Source organism: Mustela lutreola, chromosome 8 (genome assembly GCF_030435805.1).
Source record: "Mustela lutreola isolate mMusLut2 chromosome 8, mMusLut2.pri, whole genome shotgun sequence".
NCBI classification, from domain to species: domain Eukaryota; kingdom Metazoa; phylum Chordata; class Mammalia; order Carnivora; family Mustelidae; genus Mustela; species Mustela lutreola.
Genome location: NC_081297.1, coordinates 45,312,207 through 45,332,176, shown reverse-complemented (window position 1 = coordinate 45,332,176; position 19,970 = coordinate 45,312,207). Strand labels below are relative to the sequence as shown.

General features: G+C 58.3%; 2 protein-coding genes across 7 annotated transcripts in view; one reads left to right on the top strand and one right to left on the bottom strand.

Moving 5' to 3' along the window:
- Positions 1–9,369, top strand: part of TSPAN11 (tetraspanin 11) — a 65,598-nt gene extending 56,229 nt beyond the window's left edge. For both annotated transcript variants that reach the window (XM_059184531.1, XM_059184529.1), the window contains exon 8: positions 4,608–9,369. In XM_059184531.1, the coding sequence (XP_059040514.1) occupies positions 4,608–4,667 (60 nt within the window). In that variant the 3' untranslated portion in view covers positions 4,668–9,369. The remainder of the gene's footprint in view (positions 1–4,607) is intronic.
- Positions 9,370–15,559: 6,190 nt separating this feature from the next.
- The window catches only part of TSPAN9 (tetraspanin 9), a 188,643-nt gene continuing 184,232 nt past the window's right edge, over positions 15,560–19,970 (bottom strand). For 4 of the 5 annotated variants that reach the window (XM_059184526.1, XM_059184527.1, XM_059184528.1 and 1 more), the window contains 6 exons: positions 19,773–19,964; positions 19,302–19,376; positions 18,870–18,971; positions 18,125–18,256; positions 17,616–17,699; positions 15,560–16,256 (listed from right to left, as the gene is read on the bottom strand). In XM_059184526.1, the coding sequence (XP_059040509.1) occupies positions 16,185–16,256; positions 17,616–17,699; positions 18,125–18,256; positions 18,870–18,971; positions 19,302–19,376; positions 19,773–19,964 (657 nt within the window). In that variant the 3' untranslated portion in view covers positions 15,560–16,184. The remainder of the gene's footprint in view (positions 16,257–17,615; positions 17,700–18,124; positions 18,257–18,869; positions 18,972–19,301; positions 19,377–19,772; positions 19,965–19,970) is intronic. The other variant, XM_059184525.1, reaches the window with a different exon arrangement.

The following is a 19,970-nucleotide window of genomic DNA, read 5'->3' as shown; positions in this document are numbered from 1 at the left end:
TCCCTAGCACAGGCCTTCTGAGCTGGGCAGTTGCCACCGGGGCCTGAGGAAGGGCTGCTGTGTGCTCCAGCCCCTGGGTCCACTGAAGTTTCCAGAAACCTGCTGTCTGCTTCAGGTGTGTGGACCTGTGCAGCGTGAACAATGACCAGGCCGGGACCACATTCTCCACCCCTTTCTTCCAGACCTCTCTGGCCTTGGGAGCCTGTAGAAGCTGAGGACAGGGCCAGTGAGGCCGGGGTCAGGGAGGGATCTGCCAGTACCCCAAGCCTAAGGTCAAGGTGAAACAAGGGGGGAGGCAGATGCTGCCCAGGGGACCATCTTGTCAGACAGGCTGCTACGGGCCTGCAGGGGCTTCCTCCTCACACACACACACACACCCATGAAATCTCGGTCCCCCTCAGCTCGCTGTCCCTCAGAAGGAGCTTCCTCTGGCCTCCGCTGTGGACCCCACCGTTGTCCAGCCTCTCCCCTCCTTCCGGCTCCTGCTGGAGCTCAGGCAGCCAAGCCTCGGTCACAGCGCCCTCTGCTGGCCGATGCTGGAACTAAGCTCCCCAAGCCCAGGTTGGCCGCCAGCCGGGAGGAAGGGCTCAGGCCTGGCCTGGGCCCGGGCTCCCAGTCTTCATGCATCAGAGCAGGCGCCAGGCGCCTTCCCCAACCATGCCCCCAGCCTGGTCCTTCCAAGACCCCCAAGGCTCAAGAGATAAGGCGGTGTCCTGCTTCCATGGTCTCCAGGACCAGAGGAGACCTTGCTATGAAGTCAGAGGGCCTCCCCTCTTAGTATGTGACCTTGAGGAAGTCACATTCCCTCTCTGAGCCTCGGGTTCCTTTCCTATAAAACGGAGGAGGTGGAGTTTTTCAGGCCTTCTGTGAAGAGGCAGTCTTTCCTGATCTGCCTAGGTGAGACATGTGGAGGAGCTGCTCGGGTTGAAGCAGGGGTTGGGCTCTAAGGTTCCATGATTTCAGGTAAGGATGCCACCTCAGTGAGACTCATATGCTGCAGTATTCTAGAAGGTCAAAGCACGTCTTGTAAATGGTGTGAATGCCAATCAGAAAATGCGACTGTTTGGGGTTTGGCCACGAGTGTCTTGTGGCCCCGTGGTTGTGTGGACCAGACACTAATACTGGTGGCAGGCTGGAGGGACAGAGGATCTCCACAGAGCCTCCGTGGCCACAGGCTTCAACCTTGGCTGCACAAGGAGGCCACCTGGCAAGCTTTAGAACTGGCCAGGCTACACCACAGCACCGTCAAATCACACCGTCTGGGGCTTTGGCACCCAGACACCAGCATCCTGTAAAGCTCCCTGGTGGGTTCCGTGTGCACCCAGAATGAGAACACTGGCCCATGTGAGTGACAGGAGCCACGGAGCATCTGGAAGTCAGACGTGGGAGAGGTCAGGCGCCAGGAGAAGATGGCACCATCACTGAAGTCCTTAAGCACCTGAAGGCAGATGGGGGGCGGGGGGAGCAAGGAGATGTTCCCAGGAGGGACCAGAGGACAGACAGGAGCCACGGGTAGAATTTACAAGGAGACAGAGAGGAGAATGTGTTAACAATGAGAATTTTCTAGCAGCAGTCCCTGCGGAACACAAAGCTGTGTGTGGCTGCAGGTGCAGCAAAGCCGGGGGTCTGGCCAGGACACTGCAGCAGGGCGCCCTATCCTTGGTAGGCAGCTCGTCCCTCCCACGCTGCAGCCAGACGTTCTGGGCATGCACCTGTTACTTCCAGCAAGACCCTGCAGGGCCCCTCTGTCCACCCCAGGCATGGGATTCACGACTCAGGATTTTAAGACTGAAAGGGATAACTGGGACCTTGAGGTGCCTCCAAATCAGACTTTTCCTTCTAGGAGGTGCAGCGAGCCCTGGACGTATGGGATCAGGCTCAGACTGTCTGGGATGAGGCAGAGAACGCTGGGCCCACCCTGTTCCTATGCCTCTGAAGACACCAAGCCCCATGGTATGCTTACTGGCTCACAGCCACACAGCCGCCAGCTTCCCTTATGGGCAGACTACTCTGGCAGGGAAACTTCCGCCCTGAAAGGATGTAGTGGCTCAGCTCTCTTTCCTACCGCCCTGCTCACACACACACTCTGGAAGCCTCCATGCAGAGGCTGAAGGGAGAGCTGTTCTGCGCCCGGTGCCGGGCCCACAAGTGGGCAGGATGTGTCCCCTTTTCCCAGCAAGCTTTCACTCTAGGGAGAGGACACACAGAACATGGGTTGTCGCCTGCAGTCAGGGGTGCTGTGCAAGTGTGAGACTTGGTGTTTGGGGGAGCTCATAGGAGGCTATAACCTGTCATGGGCAGTCAAGGAAGGCTTCCTGGAGGAAGTGATAGTTAATTAAATCTTGAAGGAGTCTGACAGGAAGAATCAAGAGGGGGAAGAGTGGTAGCGTGAGGGAATTGGATTTATAAAGCCCTGCTGGCTGCTGTGGGGGAAGAGCTTTATCCTGAGGGCTCAGGAGAGCCACTTTCTGGCCTCTCAGAGGCTCAGGGTGTGGGAGGGGAACCGTGATGTTCCTCGTTTTTAAAGAATCTCTCCAGGATAGGCTGTCAACCAGTGAATAGTCTGGAGGCTTCCCTATTGATAAAGGGAGCTTTGAGGCTCAGAGAGGGATATAACTGTGCCCAAGGTCCCACAGCCCCAAAGAGAATCTACCCTACCCCCACCCCGAGGTTCCAGACTGGAACATGTCACAGAGCCAGGAAAATTCACAAGACAGCCATCATTGGGGTCTGCAAGTCATTAAAAGGAAAACTGAAAGATCATATTGGATTGGCTTCCTGGGACCTCCCTGGCCCTTCCTTGATGCTCTTGATAACAATGAGGTATTGGCCCCAAAACTTCAAAAGAACCTGAAAGCACACCCCCTCCCTGTTCAAATGGCTGTACCTAGGCAGGCTGCCAGGAGAGGCCGCCGGGCACCATGCAGCCCTGCTCCCCCCGGCTGGGTCACAACCCCCCAGCCAGTCCCCACCCTTCCTGCCTCTGCACTCAACTTGTCCCACATTTTCTCTGCTCATCCTGCTGGCCACCTGAAGCCACTGGTGCAGGTTTCTGCATGTCTTCTCTCAGGAAGGAGAGGCTGGGGCTCGCTCAGGGACCAGAGGGCATCCAGTACTCCTCTGGACGAATGAGGGTGCTTGTGTGTGTGCACGCGTGTGTTGATGAGTGCATCCTTGACCCCTCTGCATGTGTCGGGGGGGTGGGGGTGTGGACACGCACGATAAGATTCTGGCCCATACACCTCCCCGCTCATGTGCCTTCCCTGGGAGGAAGTTCCACTCCCTCAGGCCCCTGGCACGGACCATACACCATGGAAGATGTGGCCACAAGTCTGTGCAGGGCCAACTCTTCCCATATGGCCTTCCTCTCAGCAAGAACCAGAAAGATCCAGGTAACCGCACAGATTAGCCATCAAAGCACAAGCTGGGGACAGGGAAGAGGGTGTGCCTTATGACACCTGGGTGGCCTGGCTGTGATGGCCCCTGCCAAAGCCTGTGGGAGAGGAGACGACCTGGCGGGCCGCCTTCAGCTTGGGGCCCCGAATCTAGATGTGGATCAGCACAGCTCTGAGTGCCGAGTCTGAAAGCTGAAAGCTGTGCTCGCAGGGCCCCACCATCCTCCCGGGGAAGGAATGGAGAGTGCGGGAGAAGGGGCGAGAAGCAGCGCTCCTCCTGGGCCCCCTCCTTAAGCCAGCCTTGCAAGGAGGAGCCAGATGCCTGCGGGCACCTCGGCGGCTCCACCAGCCTCCCCTCCCCCCCCACTGGTCAGAGCTCCAGGCGCACCCAGATATGCTCTGGCAAGATCCGGTCAGCAGCAGCTATTGGAAACATTTGGGAGCAATGGGGGCATGTACCCCATCTCTAGGGAAGTCCACCTTTGCCCTTGCACCACAGGAGAGTCACGGGGCTGCCCTCATGGTGCCTCCGCCCTGTGTGCAGGGAGTCGGGATCCAATGGCATCGCTGCGATGCACACAGTCATGGGCCTCCACCGTCATGGGCCGTCATGGGCCTCCTGGGTCTGACACAGCCCCAGCTTCTTGTTCTGCATTTTAGAGATCAGCAAAGTAAGGCCCTGCAGGGGGATGGTGACTTTCCTGGACTATCCTGCTTTGGGCAGGACGCTCTCATGCCTCCTTGTTCAGCTAGTGGATGTGACCAGGGGCTGGCGTGGGCCGCATTGCAAGCTGACTTCCAGGGTGAGTTGGTGACAGCTCTGGAGGTCCCTCTGTTTCCCCTGTGGCTTTTGTACATCAGAGATTTGACTACGAACCTTAGTTCTGCTCTGGAGTCTGAGAGCAGCAAGACACAGACAGAATTTGTCCTGGAGAAGAACAGCTTCAGACAGCCGTGAGGAGTAGAACGAAGACCCTGCAGGATCTAGTTAAATTAGACCATCTCTGGTGGCCGCAAACCCGTAGTGGACGGCTTGTTAGAAATGCAGAATCTCCCGGCCCTACCCCAGGCCTCCCGAGTTGGAATCTGCCCTTTGTCAAGGTCCCCCACGTGTGCACCCAAGTGGGACCAGCCTGCCCCAGGGCAGTCCGGGGACAGCAGCTTCCTGGGCTTCTGACTTCTCTCTGCTCCTCTGCTTTCTCCACCCGGCAGATCTGCGGGATGGTTCTCACCTGCTGCCTACACCAGAGGCTCCAGCTGCATTTTTACTAACCGCCAACTGCATCCCCCTCTGACGGCCCTTCCCAAGGACAGGGGCCCAGATCCCACCCTCCAGGCCTGCAGAGTCAGCCTCAGCTTCCCAGAAACTCCCAGAAACAGCCCCTCCGCTTTGCCGAGCCCCTTTGGACCTACCAAGTGCCCAAAACCCTGACCCCTGCGGATCTCCCTACCAGGCCAGGGTCCCTCGGCCCCCTCCCTCTACTTCCAAATGCTCACTGCCAGGATCCCCAAGCGGGGGAACCCATCCGTCAGTGCCCCTCCCTTCACCAGCCGTGAGGGGTCCGTGGACTGCAGGAGGGTGAGAATCAGAGCCTCTGCTCCCTCCCAGCTCCGGAAACTGGAATGAAGGTCTGAAGACTCCAGCTCCTTTGGGACTCTTTGCATTGGGCACGTGAGCTCCCCACTGGTGCTGAGCACCCCTCCTCTTATCCCTGCTTGGTGTCCTTTTCTCTCCCCATTGGGAAATACTTAGGGTGGGGGCAGTTAGGGTAAGCTCTGCCCTCAGAAGACCCAGCCCTTTGATGTGCCCACCCCCACACCTTCTCACCTGTAAGGGAGTGCCCTTCCAGGGCCACTGGTTCCTTCCCGCAGTGCCCAGCAGTGGAGAGGTGTGCAGTTAGGACCCTAGAGCTGGGTTTAGGCAGAGATGGCTGGTGGCAGAGCCAGGGAGCAGACCAAGGCAAGTAAAGTGGCCACCACATGAGCACATGCTGTCCCAGGACCCTGGGCACTGCCCAGAAGCCATCCCTGCGAGAAGTCCCCCAGGAGACCATGACCTTGAGCCCCAGTCCACAGTAATACGCCCCTCAGGGATCTCCTCTCTATGGCCTGATTCTCAGGCCATGCCTGGAATGCCAGGCTTTTAAAATGATCTCCAGCTCTTCCTGTTGGTGGGAGTGAAAAACCCTTCCTGATTAGGCCGAATCACAGACCCAGCAAAGCTAGAGCTATGGAGAAGTAGCAGCTCTGAGTAGAGGGGTGCTCTGCCCTGAACCCCGTTTCTCCAGGGCCCGCAGTCCCTGGCCACATGGCCACCACCGAGCCGCCTCCAGAAGCCATCGCTCCGCTTCCCAGAGTGAATGCAGTCCCTTCACTCTCCCTGAATCAGGCAGGGAATTTTTTAGGAAGAACTTTCTCAAATACTAAGGGAGAATCGAACAAAAGGAAAACCCTGGGAAATGGACAGTACAGATGCTGGCAGTCTTCCAAAGAACAGGTGTCAACCTGAAAGTCAGCCACGGGGACCCCCAACCCCCAAGGGGGAGCTGTCCCAAGTAGGTAGCTTGTAGCCAGAGAAGCCGGCACCCAGCTCCTGTATCTTCCAGGTCCCATGCTGCCCATGCTGGGGAACCTTTCACACCCCACCATGAGAGGGTGGCCCCTTATTGCTAAGATCAAGGCCAAGAAAAGTCACACCTTGCCTCCCAACTCCTTCCAAGTCCCAGTATGATGACCACAGCTCTTGGTAACCTGCATCAGTCCTGGGTGAAGGGCATTCTCTCTCCCTAACACAGGTCATTGCTGCCCCCAAACACAGCCCCCAGCTGGACAGAAGCTCTGCCCCCTCAGAACACAGATCACCCACACGCACAGAGGGAGGACCAGCTTCCCAGGGCAGATGACTTCCCGACCCTGGCCATCCTCCGGGACCTATTGGAACCCCAGCTGGCTTATCCCCTCTGTCCTCAGGGCCCTGGGGTTGCTGATGCAAACTCATTAACAGGGAGACTAGCTTTCCAGAAATCCTGGACGGCACCAAGGCTGGAAGAAACGGTACAGGGGCTATGTTTGCTACCCTCCAACTCCTTAGGACTCGTGCAGGCAATTGGGAAATGACTGATCCCCAAGCTCTCCACAGGGCTAGGAGGCAGACTGACAGGTCTCACCAAGGGAGGGCTGAAAGCTGCATTCTTTCTTGGAGGGGCCGGTGGAAAGTGGTGATGCCCGGGGAGGGTCTGGGTGCTGTGGTACCTGAGGTCAGCGGGGCTTGTGGAGGTGGAACGGGGTGATCGGCAGACCTCCTGGCCCCGGCCCCACATGGGATTAGCCCATCCGGGCGGAGGGCGGGATTAGCTGTGATTCTACCCTGGGCACTGTCCCACCCTGACAGCAGCAGGAGGATAGAGGGTCCAAGCTGCAGAGACTGAATGACCCAGAGTTTTAGAGAACGCTCCTCTGCTTATCCGTGCCCACAGCACGGAGGGAAGGCAGAGACAGAGGGAACGGAGACCCAGGAACAGCTGGATCTGGCTCAGGACACGCTGAAGGCTGGAGTCCAGAGCCCAGGAGGCGCCCGCCCTACTTGAGCGCGTGCGGATCTGCACCCAGGATACTGCTTGGAGGCTGACGTGCTCACGAGTTCCTTGGAGGGAGAGAGAAGGGCATCACGACTGTTGAAAGCTGTTATCAGTCGTGCGTGAGCACACAGGGACCCAGAAAAGAAACCAAGGCAGTGGCTGGAAACCACGCGGCCTGAGTCACACATCCTGACCCTTCCCTCTGCCCGCGCCCTGGGGCAGCCACCCTCAGAGGACATGGCCTGTCCCCGACTCGGGATGACCCGTCTCATTCATTTCACTCATTCATTTTCTTGGGGAGGCAGGAATGAAATCCAGCCTTTGGTGAGGGAATGAGACTTGCTTCAAAGGTCTATGAAACTTTCTTCTCCTTACATCTCCCGGGAGCCTTGCCCCAAATCCGGGGCGGGGGGTGCTGTGTGGGGCAGTGCTCAGGCCTCGCCAAAGGGGAGCGTCCCGGTCCTGGTGGTTACTGAGGACCTACTGTGTGCTTAGAATGTGCTAGTCACATAAGTGCTTTCTCTCATGCTGGTCGCTACAAGATACAGTCTCCCACTCTACAGACAAAATTAAGGCTCCAAGCTGCTAAGAGATGGGCAAGTCAGTGGCCGTGGCTGCTGTCGGGCACCCCCAGCTGGGTGGCAGCCAGGGGCGCTGGGCTGGGAGCCCCCGCTGCTCGGTGTCCTCCTGCTCTCCAGCTCTGCTGGAAGCTGTCAGGCTGACGTTCAGGAACATCGTGTCCCTCGGGGGTCACTGTCCAATAGCAGCAGCAGGGCAGATGAACCACCGCATCTGCAGTCAGCAGAGCGGCCTGGCTTCTTTCCCATGGACATCCAGGCAGTGGGGTGGCTCAGGCAGCAGGCAGGGCCCTGGGGACCTAGGGACCGCTGCTAGGGGAATGGCCTGCTTGTCGCCCCAGGTGCCGGTGCTGACACCGGGTAAGAGCAGACGGGACCTCAGCAAGGGAACTGCATAGGGCATGTGAAATCTCACACCCAGGAGAGAGCACATCTTGGGGCACGGAGGGCTGGTGAGGGCATGACAAAGACCTGTCCCTGCCCCTGGCGGGGCCCCGGGGGAAAAGTCCCACAACACAGGCACTCAGAGCCACCCTAGGTGGGGAGGAGACCCCCCGGGGGGCCACGCTAACCACCTTCCCTCCCCTGCATTGCTGTTGCAGGGTTCCGGGGCGGGTGGGGGGTGCACAGTGTGGGCTCTGTCTCACAGAGCTGATGGCCTGGAATCTTTTCAGGCCACTCAGCCAGTGCGTGGTCATAGCCACTTAGGCCTGGAAGGACCAGTGCAACCCTTGGGGGTGGGGGTGGGGCAGTGATGTGCCCCCAGAATCCTCGCGCCCTGCAGTCAGGCTGGGTCTTTGAATCGGTCCCTCTGGTCCATCCCAGGGTTTGGAGGCAGAGTAAGTGGACTGAAACACCTTCATCCCCACCCACCCTGCTTTCAGCCTTGCAAACATTCTCCACTTCTGGCCACCTGGGGCCTGGGGAGAGAAGGGGAGGACTAGGGGAAGGCGGTTGACTAGCTACGGAGAAAACGCATCCTTTGTATCACTGCTGGGTGGCGCTCCCGTGGCCGAGGGTGCTAGTGATGTCTCGGAACCAGACGTTCTCAAGCCAAAGGATGCATCAGGTCACCCAGAGGACTCACCCCCAGAGCGTCCCCTCTGCAGGTGCAGGGCGGAGAACTTGGCGTTTCTAACAAGTTCCCAGGTAATGCTGGCACTGCTGGCCCCTGGACCCACCCTCTGAGGACCGCTGCTTCAGGCCACCCCACCAAGGACACTCGGCCACCTTCCTTTGTATGCGCATCAGCCCTCAGCATCGCCAGGATGTCTGGCGGGAGCCCAGCCCATTCGCCACGCAAGTGCAGACCACGAATGCGCCTCTTCTGCCGTGCCTTCTTGTGGTGCCTGCTCTGCCCTCTGTGTGGGTCTGTGACCGTGCTGGGAGACCAGGTGCCTGGTCATCTTCCTGGAAGGGAGCAGATTAGGTTCCCAGCCCCGTCTTCTGTGTGCCTTGGGAGAGTTCGGCTCTGTTCTCATCGCCCCCACTTTCTAGTGTAGCACAAGGGCCCCGCCCTGCCTGTCCTGCAGCCTCCCGTGTGCCCCCTTCCCCTCCTGCTTCTGCCCCTGACACACCCCATGCAAGTGCCACTAGCAATTCCAGGCAGCCCAGTAGTAGGCCAGATGGGCTTCTGGAACCAGCTGGCCCATGGATATGGGTCATCACAATATTTTAGAAACTGAGAAGTTGCCTTAACCTACTGCATATAGAGAACTTACTGTATCTTTGTGAACGTGGCCTTGTCCTTAGCTGGCCTCCATGTAAGCCTGGCCTCACCTGCTGGGAGGCACGATAATAAAGGACTTCTATCTAGGACTACCTTCTGTTGCTTTTTTCCTGCTCTGCAGGGAAATCTCAGATCATCATTTCATCAGATGTCTTTCAGCCCACTGCACATGCTGGAGCAGACATTAGTCATGGGGAGGAGGAGTGGAAGGGGGAGCCCTGTTAGGAAACCTACTGACCACACTGATTGGGGTCCTGACTATCCTTTTTCTTGGTCTGGCTTCCACCTATTCTTTGTTTGAACAGACCTTGCCTCGCCTATACGCATGCCATTCTGCAAGCAAGAGCCAGGCTCCAACAAGTGGCTTGGACTGCATTCCTCTGAACGCTCTCTGCCGGAGGTCAGCCAGTGTCCCTGCACCACTCACCATGATGCACTGACGGCTCTGGTCGTGCACCTACCATTTGCATGTCCTGCTGTGGGCATCGCCTGGGGCTGGCTACAGTAGAGGCTGCATGTGGTGTGGGGTCTGGGGCAAGGGGCCCCCAGCGGCTGGCCCTCAGGCTCCCGGCTGAGTGTCAGAAGCCAAGACACACACTTTTACCTACTGGACCCCCAGCCCATCTCATTCCAGAGTGACTGTGTTCCTTCACCTGGACCAGCGAATTCGTCTCCATCCCCAAATCCAAAGTGGGACCCTCTTTCCTCCAAATGCAAAAAGACTTTAATCTTAGTACTCAGGGGAGCTGAGGGCATCAGGTTACCCAGTGTGGAGCCACAGGTCAATGCTTTGATGACACAAACCATTCATTCGATCTCATCTACTCATCTGTCTAGGAAACTTCATGGGGTGGGTAAGAGGGACAGCCTGAACAGTCCCTGGGAAAGCTGAGAGTCCCAAGATGGTGAGACTGGGGTGGGTTGGGGAAGCAGATGGGAAGTGAGCCTCTGACCTGGAGAAAAGTTGGAAGGGCCTGCTCCCTTGCTATGTAAGCAGATTTCGTCTGCAAGCCTGGTCAGCTCTCATGGGTTTCCCCGGCACCCTGGGTCAAGATCACTCCCTGAATAGATGCAGCAGCAGCCCTCTGGTGGGTTGCATATTAGACAGGGAATGGATCCCACCCAGGGCCCATGCAAGGTCATCTATGTTGTTGGACCCAGACATCTGGTCTCCTCCAGCACCACTGTGAGTGTGCATGTGTGTGCACATGCGTGGAAGAACACGAGTGTGCCTGGGAGGGACAAGCTTCTGTCTGGGCCCCCACCTTCTGCACAGGACAGTGGGTGAGTGTCACTGCCGTCTAGAAAGGCTCTGGTGGCCAGTAGGGGACTCAGGTAGGTGGGCAGCTGCAAGGTCTGTGAAGTTTTCCACCAGCTGGCCCTGTCCTGTCCAGAGCTACTGCTTCCCAGCAGGTGCCAATGCTTCATGTCAGCCCGAATGCCAAGCTGTCATGTCACCACAAGGTGGGCTCACTTTGAGCTGGGACCCTGCTTCCTACTCCCTCTCCCCAACTGAGAATAGAGAAACGGTCATTGGGGGTGGAGGAGACACGGTCCAAAAAGCCTAGATCATTCCATTACCTTCTTCTTAAAGCAAATACATGAGAACCCCTTACTTCCCTTTCCTCCTGCTTCTGTCTTCGGGCTGAAACCCAATGGAACAAGGACTGAGCAAAAAGGAGAGGGTGCTGTGAGGAACCCAGACCTGGGAGGATCCTTTGGATCAAGCCAGGGGTGAAGAGGGCAGTGAGGAAAGCTTCCATCTGACCCTTGCCATCAGCAAGGTGCCAACAATGCCACTGCACTGAGGACGTGTCCAGGGCAGCCAGAGCTATGAGGGCTATGCTTCCATTAGCCTGGGCACCCGTGAAGAGGTTCTGAGCAATTTCCACTGGACTTCTAAAACACTGGAAGCAGCTCATGAGTCCCTGTTTGCGGTTTAGAGAACCCCCAAGTTGGGGATTAGGTCAAATTCAATGTGTCTTCCTGAGTGCCAACCTGTAATAAGAAGGCCGAGTGTTTTCAGGAACTGGTGTCCCTTTCCAGAGAAGAGACATGTATTGGGAATACATTGGGATCCCAGGAATTCCGGTGGGGGCATCAGTGGGAGGCGCGAGGAGGGAGGCAAAGGGCAGGGAGCTTCCTGAGGCCACGGAGTGATGGCTCTGGTCCGCCTTGCCCGCATGTTGGATCAGCTCCGCTCAGCATGCTAGGCGAGGCTAGGTCTTAGAACTCCACAGACACCAGAAGGAAAATCTCTGAGCCACAGGCTCAACCCACCAGGATCAGCCACAGACCACTGTGCAGCCCTGCTCTAGTGGGTCCCCGCCCTGCTCTGCGTGACGGGCCAGCCAGGGAAAGCAGACAGTGCCTACCATTTGCCCCGCCTGGCTCTCGCTGCCTGGCAGTCTGAACGGGCACAGTGAGGACATTCCACAAGCAGCTCCCGAGAGCCTGGGCCCCAGCAAGCCCTGTGGCATGGGGTTCTGCTTTTCGTTAGCTTAAGGAGCCAGGGTAGTCCATCTCCACTGCTGTCATTAAACTCAGCAAAAACGTGATGGCTCAATCAATAGCCTCCTCCTCTTCGCTGAGCGCTTTAGAAGGAAACCATTGCAATGCCAATATTTCTGTGTCCAAAGTGACGGTCATTTAGTCTGACTTCCCTCTTGTTTCTGCGGAGTCTTCAGTGCTGCTCCTGGGCCATTCCAGAGCAAAACGGAGGCATGGGGTCGGGGGGTTTGCCCTCCACCCTGAGCCTCCACATCTCGGTTCCATAGCTCACTACCACCCCCCAGGTACCGACTTCCCTTTCCTGATTACTCTCCTGGGTCCCTAGCTTTCAGCCAGGGGGCCACTCTACCTTGGGGTTCCACCTCTTGTCTGGTGACTCCTGACCTGCTGTTCCCGTGCCTTCTTTGAGACTGTCTCAGAGCCCCCACCTAAGAGAGCACAGCCTGGGCCAAGTTATGCTGTAAGTTCTCGCCATTCCTGGAAGACATTCAGGCCCAAATGGGACTGGGGAGAGTTTGTACCTAAAACCGATGGCCCCTGCCCCTCAGGGAAGCCATGAATGACATACTCCTTGCCCCTCCCCCAACCCACTTGCAGACCTTCCTGCAAGCCGGGCAGCATGTGACCAGTGACAGACACCAAGGGGGGAGCTGACCTCTCCTGCTGAGAGCTTGGGCCTCTGGGACTGGTCCCTGGACAGAACTGCCCTCAGTCACCAGACAAAGGGGCACCCCGGAGGGGACTGAGCCCCACTGTGCCCAGCAGGCCTGGAACCTGGGCCTGAGAAGGGGAGAGAAAGTCCTTGCTGTAGGGTATCCTGAGCAAATAGTAGAGCCAGTGCCTGACCCGCATCTGTGTCCCTCACCCCGGCCACAAGTCCAAGCACCATTGTGGCCACACGAACGCAAACACCCCACCAGGAGACTGTCTGTTTGTGCTTTTGACACGATATCAGTTTTTATTTAAAAACATGCTAAAAACATGGTGTTCAAGAAAGCCAGGACCAGGATGAAGGGAGCGCACAGATAGGGCATCTCAAGCAGGAAAGTGCATCTGAACCCAGCAAGTGAGCTGGGCTGGCTCTCCTTCCCTCCAGCTCCCCACGCTCCCGGGCTGGGGGGCAGGGTGTGGGCGTGAGCCCCTGGCTCTAGCCCTCAGGGGCCCAGAAGGGACCAGGCCTCATGGAAGTGCAGAGGAGCGAGATGGGCGGCCAGGACCCTGGGGAGCCAGATGCAGGAGGGTGGAGGGACAAAATGGGGGGGCTCCAGGCACCCAGCTCCCGCCCTACACCAGGGCCCTGCTAGCTAGCACCTCCACCAGTGTGGGTGGGCAGGGGGCTGCAGAGGCGGGGACAGTCATTTCCAGCCACCTGGACTGCTTTGGGGCCACCAAAGCAAGGAGGGATGGCCGCCTGGGTCCACGTGACACCATAACATCCGTGTGGGGGTCTGGGGTGGGGTCAGCCACCTCCCTGGGGTGAAAGCCCCAGATGCAGGCCCATGCTGGTGGAGAGAGGGAGTGACTATGCTCCAGCTGGGGCATGGAGGTGGAGACAGGCCCCCGACACCTGCTCCAGCAACCCCCAAGGGTAATTCTCAGTCCCTGTTCGCTCACGTCCTCTGGAAGATGGCGGCAGGAAAAGGCCAAGTTTCTGGCCCACACTCCCTTGAAGCCGACTATAGAACCTTGACCTTCTAAGTCAAATCTGTAACCTGCCTGCATCAGAGCTGACTGAACTCACTTGGACTTTGGCAAGGGAACCCCCAAGTGAGAGGGTTCGTTCAGGGAACCCTGCCCCAACGAGATCACAGTCGGGAGAAATGGAGAAGGCCACCACACAGACATCATGCAACGTTGCCTTCCGTGGGCTGTGTCCCACTGTGCAGAAAGGGCTGGGGGCTTGGAAGAGCACCCCTCGAGACTCGTGCCTTCCAGCCAGCGGCGACTCAGTTGAATGGCAGTCTGGGGACTCTGGATGAGGAGGACAGACAGGTGAGGGGTGGGAAAGGGCACTGGAGGGGAGAGGGGGACTGTAGCCAAGGCTCTGGAGCCAGAGGACAACCCTGAAGCTCCAGAAACGTAGGACTGCCAGGGAGGCTATACACATCCCCCGCCCGCAGGTGTTAGAATTTTGCTGTGGATTTGAACAAAAACTGAAATTGCATTGATAGGCGTGAATGAACGGGCCCGTCCCGCCCCACCCCCAAGCACACAGTCCTTATGCACCAAGTCCCACCCGGCGACTCCGGGGCTCGTTTGCCAGTCTGTCCGGTCCGCGGTGGTGTGGTGGCATGTCTGCCCTGAGCACTGCAGCAGGGAGGCCCCAGGGTGGCAGCCGTGTCTCCTAACCAGGAAGGTAGCGCCAAAAGACCTGGGAGGCAGTCGGGCTCATGTGTGTGCTTGCCCCATCCTCCACCCAAGGACCCACCTCCCTACTTCCCCAGAGAATCCTCTGTGCATGTCTCGGGTGGGGTGGGGGATGGTCTTTACTCTGCCTGACTCACTGAGACCACCTTACTCTCTGCACCCCAACCCTCAAAATCTGGAATCCTGAACACACCAAAAGTTCTGTACTTTTGGTCCCAATTGCATTTTACTTAGGCGTGTAGAGGTGTTGCCGGCTGTGGGGGTAGGGGACAGGCCTCAGCTTTTGGAAAAGACAGGTGGAGGTTGGAGAGGAGACGTGGGCTTGGTGGGAAATTGAGGGACTGAGCCAAATGATGCAGGAAAAAGGCAGCTGCCCCACACGAGGCCCCATCCAGGAAGGCCACCAACCCTAGCTGGCTAGTGGATAGCCTTTTCAAGCTCAGTTGTGTGAATTCTTGACTTTATTTATTTCAAAACTACAAAAACACTCCCTCAGGCCAGCATTAAGTCCTATGGGGGCCCCGGTGGCAATCAGACCCCCTACCCTGCCTGTTCAGCTCCTCTTCCCAGATATAGGCTGCTTGCTTCCTCCTACAGCTGTAGCAAGACCCAGTATGACTTCTTAGGGCTTCTCCCGGGGGCCCTGGAGGACATGACTACCACCACTCCGCCATCAGTGAACCCCAAGGAAGAGAATGGGGGTCCTGGGGCCCCATGGCTATCTTCCCCCCACCCCTTCAGCAGGGACTCTGCTGCCCAGTGAATGTGGCTGGAATGATCGAGGGCCCCAGCTCCGCCTTCCCCTTCTGATGGTCACGGGTCCTCTACCCCTGTCTGAACAGCAAAACATAAGGACTACTTCCCCTTCCAGAAGCAATGTGAGAAAGTGAGCAGCATTTGAACTAGAGAGGTATTTGTCCGAGAATTTCTAGCAGGAATGTCTGTGAAAGTAACTGGGGTTTGCAGAACCTGTCGCGGGAATGCCCACAGGGGGCGGAAGGGGGAGCCTCCCTCGCCAGCAGAGGGCAGGAGGAAGGAAGAAGGGAAACAAGAAAGACTGCTCATCCATGAAGAATAAGGACCCACAAAAGCCCTGGCCACGTTCCTGGTAAACTGCACCAACCCCCAAGATGACCCCTAACTGCCCTGGCCGCAGGCGCTGGCATCAGCAAATGCCTCAACCCTGCACAAGTTGCCCCTCTGCATATGCGTCTCTCTCAGGCCCCTGGGACACTGACGCCAGGCCCCGACTCCCCCCCCCCCCCCCCCCGGCCCCGGCGTGTCTCACCGCAGGGCCTTCTGAGTGTGGCACGGCGGTTTGTCCTGACTGAAACCTGATGGACATCCTCTCTTCCCACCTGTCCCCTACTCTCAGGGAAAAAAAAAAATCAAACCATTACAGAAATCAACACAGTAAAAAGTTACAAATCAGAAAGCTAACCCTAAACTTATCTGAGAGATAATACTCCTGAATAATCATAATCAGAGTAAAATAAAATAAAAAAGTTACACTGTAAGGTATAAAAGGCCTGGGCAAGATGCTCCCAGGGGCCTTGCCCAGAGGCAGTCAGACCCGGACCCCACAAGCTCTAGCCCTGGGGGGTGGCCGTGGACACCAGTGGCCTCCACTGGGCAGTCTCTCCACCAGGAGGGAGCTCTCTGCTCCCCACCCCCACGGGGACAAAGTGGCAGGGTGAGGAAGGGCAGGGGCAGAAACGCATCCGTGCTGGGGGGGCTCCAGGAGCACGAACCCGGCCCACCCTATCTTCTTTGGCAAATACACAGATGCAGGAATCCAGGCGCCTCCAGCACCCCAAGGTCTGTGTGCGCCTCCTCCACGCCTCCTCCTCCCTGGCCCTCCCCCCACCAAGAAGGCTGAGGCGGGGTGGGCTGGGGGCGGGGGGGCTGGGGAGGTGGTTGCAAGGGTCAGCAGTCTGGAGAGCGCGGGCAGGCAACACAAAGCTCAAATCTTCTTCCCGGGCACAGTGTCCATGTTGGCGGGCCAGGGTGTTCCCAGCCAGCCGGCTCAGGCGTCATACTTCTTACCAGTCCGGTGGATGTGCTGGAAGAGGGTCATGGAGAAGGCCATGCCCAGAATCTGAAAGACACGGGGAGAGGGCCTAGAACGGGAGCCCGCAGCGGGGTTCTGCCACGCGGCACCCGGAGTGAGCGGGGATGACCGCCTGCGGGCCTGAGGACTGCCAGAAGGAGGCTGTGCACCCAGGAGCTCAGCCCCTCAGAGCTGCTGGCACAGACTCCTCAGAGGCTCGGAAATGGAGCTACTGCCGAGGGCTGTGGTAAAGACCAGACACACAAAGGACGTGTCCTAAGTGGTATCCACCGAGGAACTGAGGCGGCAGACGGGAAAACGGCAAGAACAGTAAGGCCACGCCAAGTCACTGGTGCTCTCGGTGCTGGGGCCTAACTGGAGGAGACCCTGGCTGCTCCTGCTCCAGGCATGGTCACTGGCAGCCAGTCCCAGTGCTGAACGGAGGCTTGCCCCCGTGCGCACGTGTCCTCTCAGCTCTGCAAGGACAACAGCGGGCTCGTCTGCTGAGCCTGAAGTCTCTCCCGTAAATTGGACGTGGTCAGACCTGAAAGATCACTTCCTGCAGGTGGGCCACCTTCACACAGACTGGCCAGCAGAGTTCCAGGCTCCGAGGGGAATCGGGCACTGAAGACTCTTGCTTGGAGGAGCCATTCAGAAACGGCTGGAGCCATGCAGAGGAGGGAGCCAGGAAAGGCTTGTCCCAGAAAGGTCGGGGGGCTCTGGCTCCCCTCTAGCCACACTGGCCTCATCTTCAGGAAGGGAGGCAGGTTCTCCCTCCTTGTTCCACTCTAGCGTCTGGGCTGGAGCTCTTCCCAGCCACCTGGTCCTGCTCAACCACTGGATGCGGAGAGGCGGCATGATGACTATGCCCATTACACTGAAGTGGAAACTAAGGCAAAGAAGCAAGGCAGCCCGCCCAGCTCCTGCACATCTCACAGGCGACATGGCCAGGAAGGCTGCCCATGGAGCACCAGCCTGTGCTCAGACCTGTTACCTGGGGACACCGCTTTCAGGAGGGCAGGCATGTTCTCAAGCAAACCCACCCAGGGATTTCGTGCAGCTCCGACACCAGGCCCCAGACTCGGAGGGAATGCAGAGGAAGCTGGGCCCCGCTGGGCCTGCTGGCTTGGGACAGGCAGTGAATGGGAAGGCCTCTGGATGCAGCAGAGCAGGAACATGCAAGGAGGGTATGGGGAGTATGTGTAGGGGTGTGTGTGGAGGAGTGTAGGAGGATGCATGTAGGGGTGTGTGTGGGGAGCGTGGGGGTGCGTGTAGGGATGTGGGGTGGAGTGGGAGTATGTCTGGGGGATGCATAGGGTGCATGGGGTGTGCATGTAGGGGTGTGGGGGTGCATGCAGGGGTGTGGGGGGGGGGTGCGTGGAGCTCGGCTCTAGCCCACCCTCTTACCTGCATGATAAGGATGCACATCCCCACCGTGCCGAGCACGTGCTTGTTATCATCAAACCACATCTTCACTTTTTCATAGCAGCCCTGGGGAGCAGGGACCGCAGGTTAAGGCAGTGGCAGGACAGGACAGTGACTACCCCCCCTGCCCAGCCCCCACCTCACTTCCCCTCCTGCCCCTGCCCTTGCCCTTTCCTTCTGTTCCTCCCTGTCCCTCAGCCCTCGTCCTCCTGCCCTGGAGCTGACCCCACCCCTTCCCACCCAGGGTTCCACCTATAAGGCCACACTGCACACCCTCAGACCCCCTTCAACCCCTACCTTCTGACACTCCCAGCTGTGGGTCCAATCCCCCGCCCAAAGGTCCACCTGCCTTTTAGCTTCAGTCCCAACCCCACCTCTGTTAAGCCAACTTCTTGGAGTCCCCAGTGCCCCACTCCGGGTGTCCTCTGGCCACACCGTCCCGCACCCAGGCTTCTGGGAGAAGGCCCCGAGGCAGCAGCGTCCAGCCTCACCGTTCTCCACAGAGGGGTGGTGGTGTTGCGCCCGCAGCCCTGGAAGTTCTCCATGCAGCAGCGGTCAGGAACCATGTTCTCCCCCAGCACTGGGTACCAGTCCGTGTAGTCAGTGACGCCGCAGCAGCGCATCTGGGGGTGCAAGCCCATGGGGTCAGGTGCCCGCAGCCCGCTGCCCCCCTCTGTGCCTTCCCATCCTCCCAAGCCAACCCACAAACGCTGCCTCTCTGCAGGTCAGCAGAGGAGACAAGAGCATCCCTCTTGCCCTAAAAGGGAAGCCACAGCCTCTCCCTGGAGGCCAGAGCACAGAAAAGGTGATGCTCATCTGCCTCTCTGAGCTGGGCACCGACCCCCTGACCAGAAGCGCTCAGCCCTCTGCTCACCCGCCCCACCCCACCTGCTCTGCTTTGGGGACAGTCCCAAGCCAGCTGCTGCACCCCCCACCCAAATCCAGGGCTTACTATGGAGCTCTGGGCTGCATGGACTTGTTTTCCTCTTAGCACAAGGACCTTCTTGCCTGACCCACGATCAGAGAGGCATCCCCCTTGCTGAATAAAGATGATCTCTCCTCCCTAGTTCCCTGAACCCATTTAAGGCACGCACTCCTGTGTCCAGATCCCGCTCACCCTCCTTCACTCCCCTGCTGCCCCTCTCCAGAAGCATTCCCTGTATGGGGAACCCCAGCAGCTCTCCTGGCCCCTTGGGTAGTCTGAGGCCCCGCCCCCTCCTCCGGCTGGCCCCTCACCTCAGCCTGGATGATGTTCCAGGCGTTCTTCAGCCCCACGTTGTTCTCTGTGTTGTACAGCAGCAGACCCTCTTTCAGGTCTTTCCTGGCGTTCTCATTCACCTGTCAGGTTGAGGGCAGACACCTGAATCCCTCCTCCAAAGGGTCAGCACAACTATGCTTGAATGCTCCTAGTAATGGGGAGCTCACTAATGCCAGAGACAGTCCATGGCCAATGATTCAGAGGATTCTATTTCCCAAGACTACACAGGCAATAAGCCACCCATGCCCCCCCAAACACCTTCCCTACACTGCCCCCACCAAACCTTTCATCGGGGCCTCTCCTAGCTCCCCTGGTTCCGTTCTCCCTCCTCCCTTCCTCAGAGGTCCTCCTTGTCAGTGCTTCTCCTCTGGCTGGCCCTGTCCGCCCCCCTCCCCTCTCATAAGGCTCACCTTGTCCATGTAGACAAAGAAGAGAATAAGCAAGATCAGCTCTGCTAGGAGGATGATCAACAGGACGATGAAAAACTGAAAAGAGAAAGCCTAGGTGTGGTTACATCGTAGCGGCCATGGCTGGGAATGGGGTGCACACTAGTATGGCGGGGGGGCAGGGGACAAGTGGCCCCTAGACTGGGCTTCCCAGGTGTGGGAGTGGCCAGCTACTTCCGCGGAATCCCAGACAGGTAAGGGAGGGAGATACAGGAGACAGCCAATCAAGGAGGAGTGGGAGGGACAAGTAGAGAAGGGATACCCAATCATGGGGATGAGGGGCGTGGTCAGTCAAGGAACACTCTTAAAACAATTTCTCCGGGCTCAGGCTGGGCATCCAGGAGACTGATGGTCATCCCAGGACCTGCCATCTCAGTGGCCCAAGTGTAGGGATATCAGAGTTCGGGGGCTGGAGGGATCTGGGGTCCAACTTACACTGAGGAGGAGGCACTTGTTTTCCTTGATGGCCCCCAGGCAGCCGAGGAAGCCTGTCACCATGACAATGGTGCCGATGGCGATGACTAGGTTGGCTGCAGACAGCGAGGGGAAGCTGGGGGAGAAGGTGGCAAAGTTGCCTTGGGACACGGAGAGCCAAATGCCCACGCCAAGCAGCCCACAGCCACAGAGCTGGAG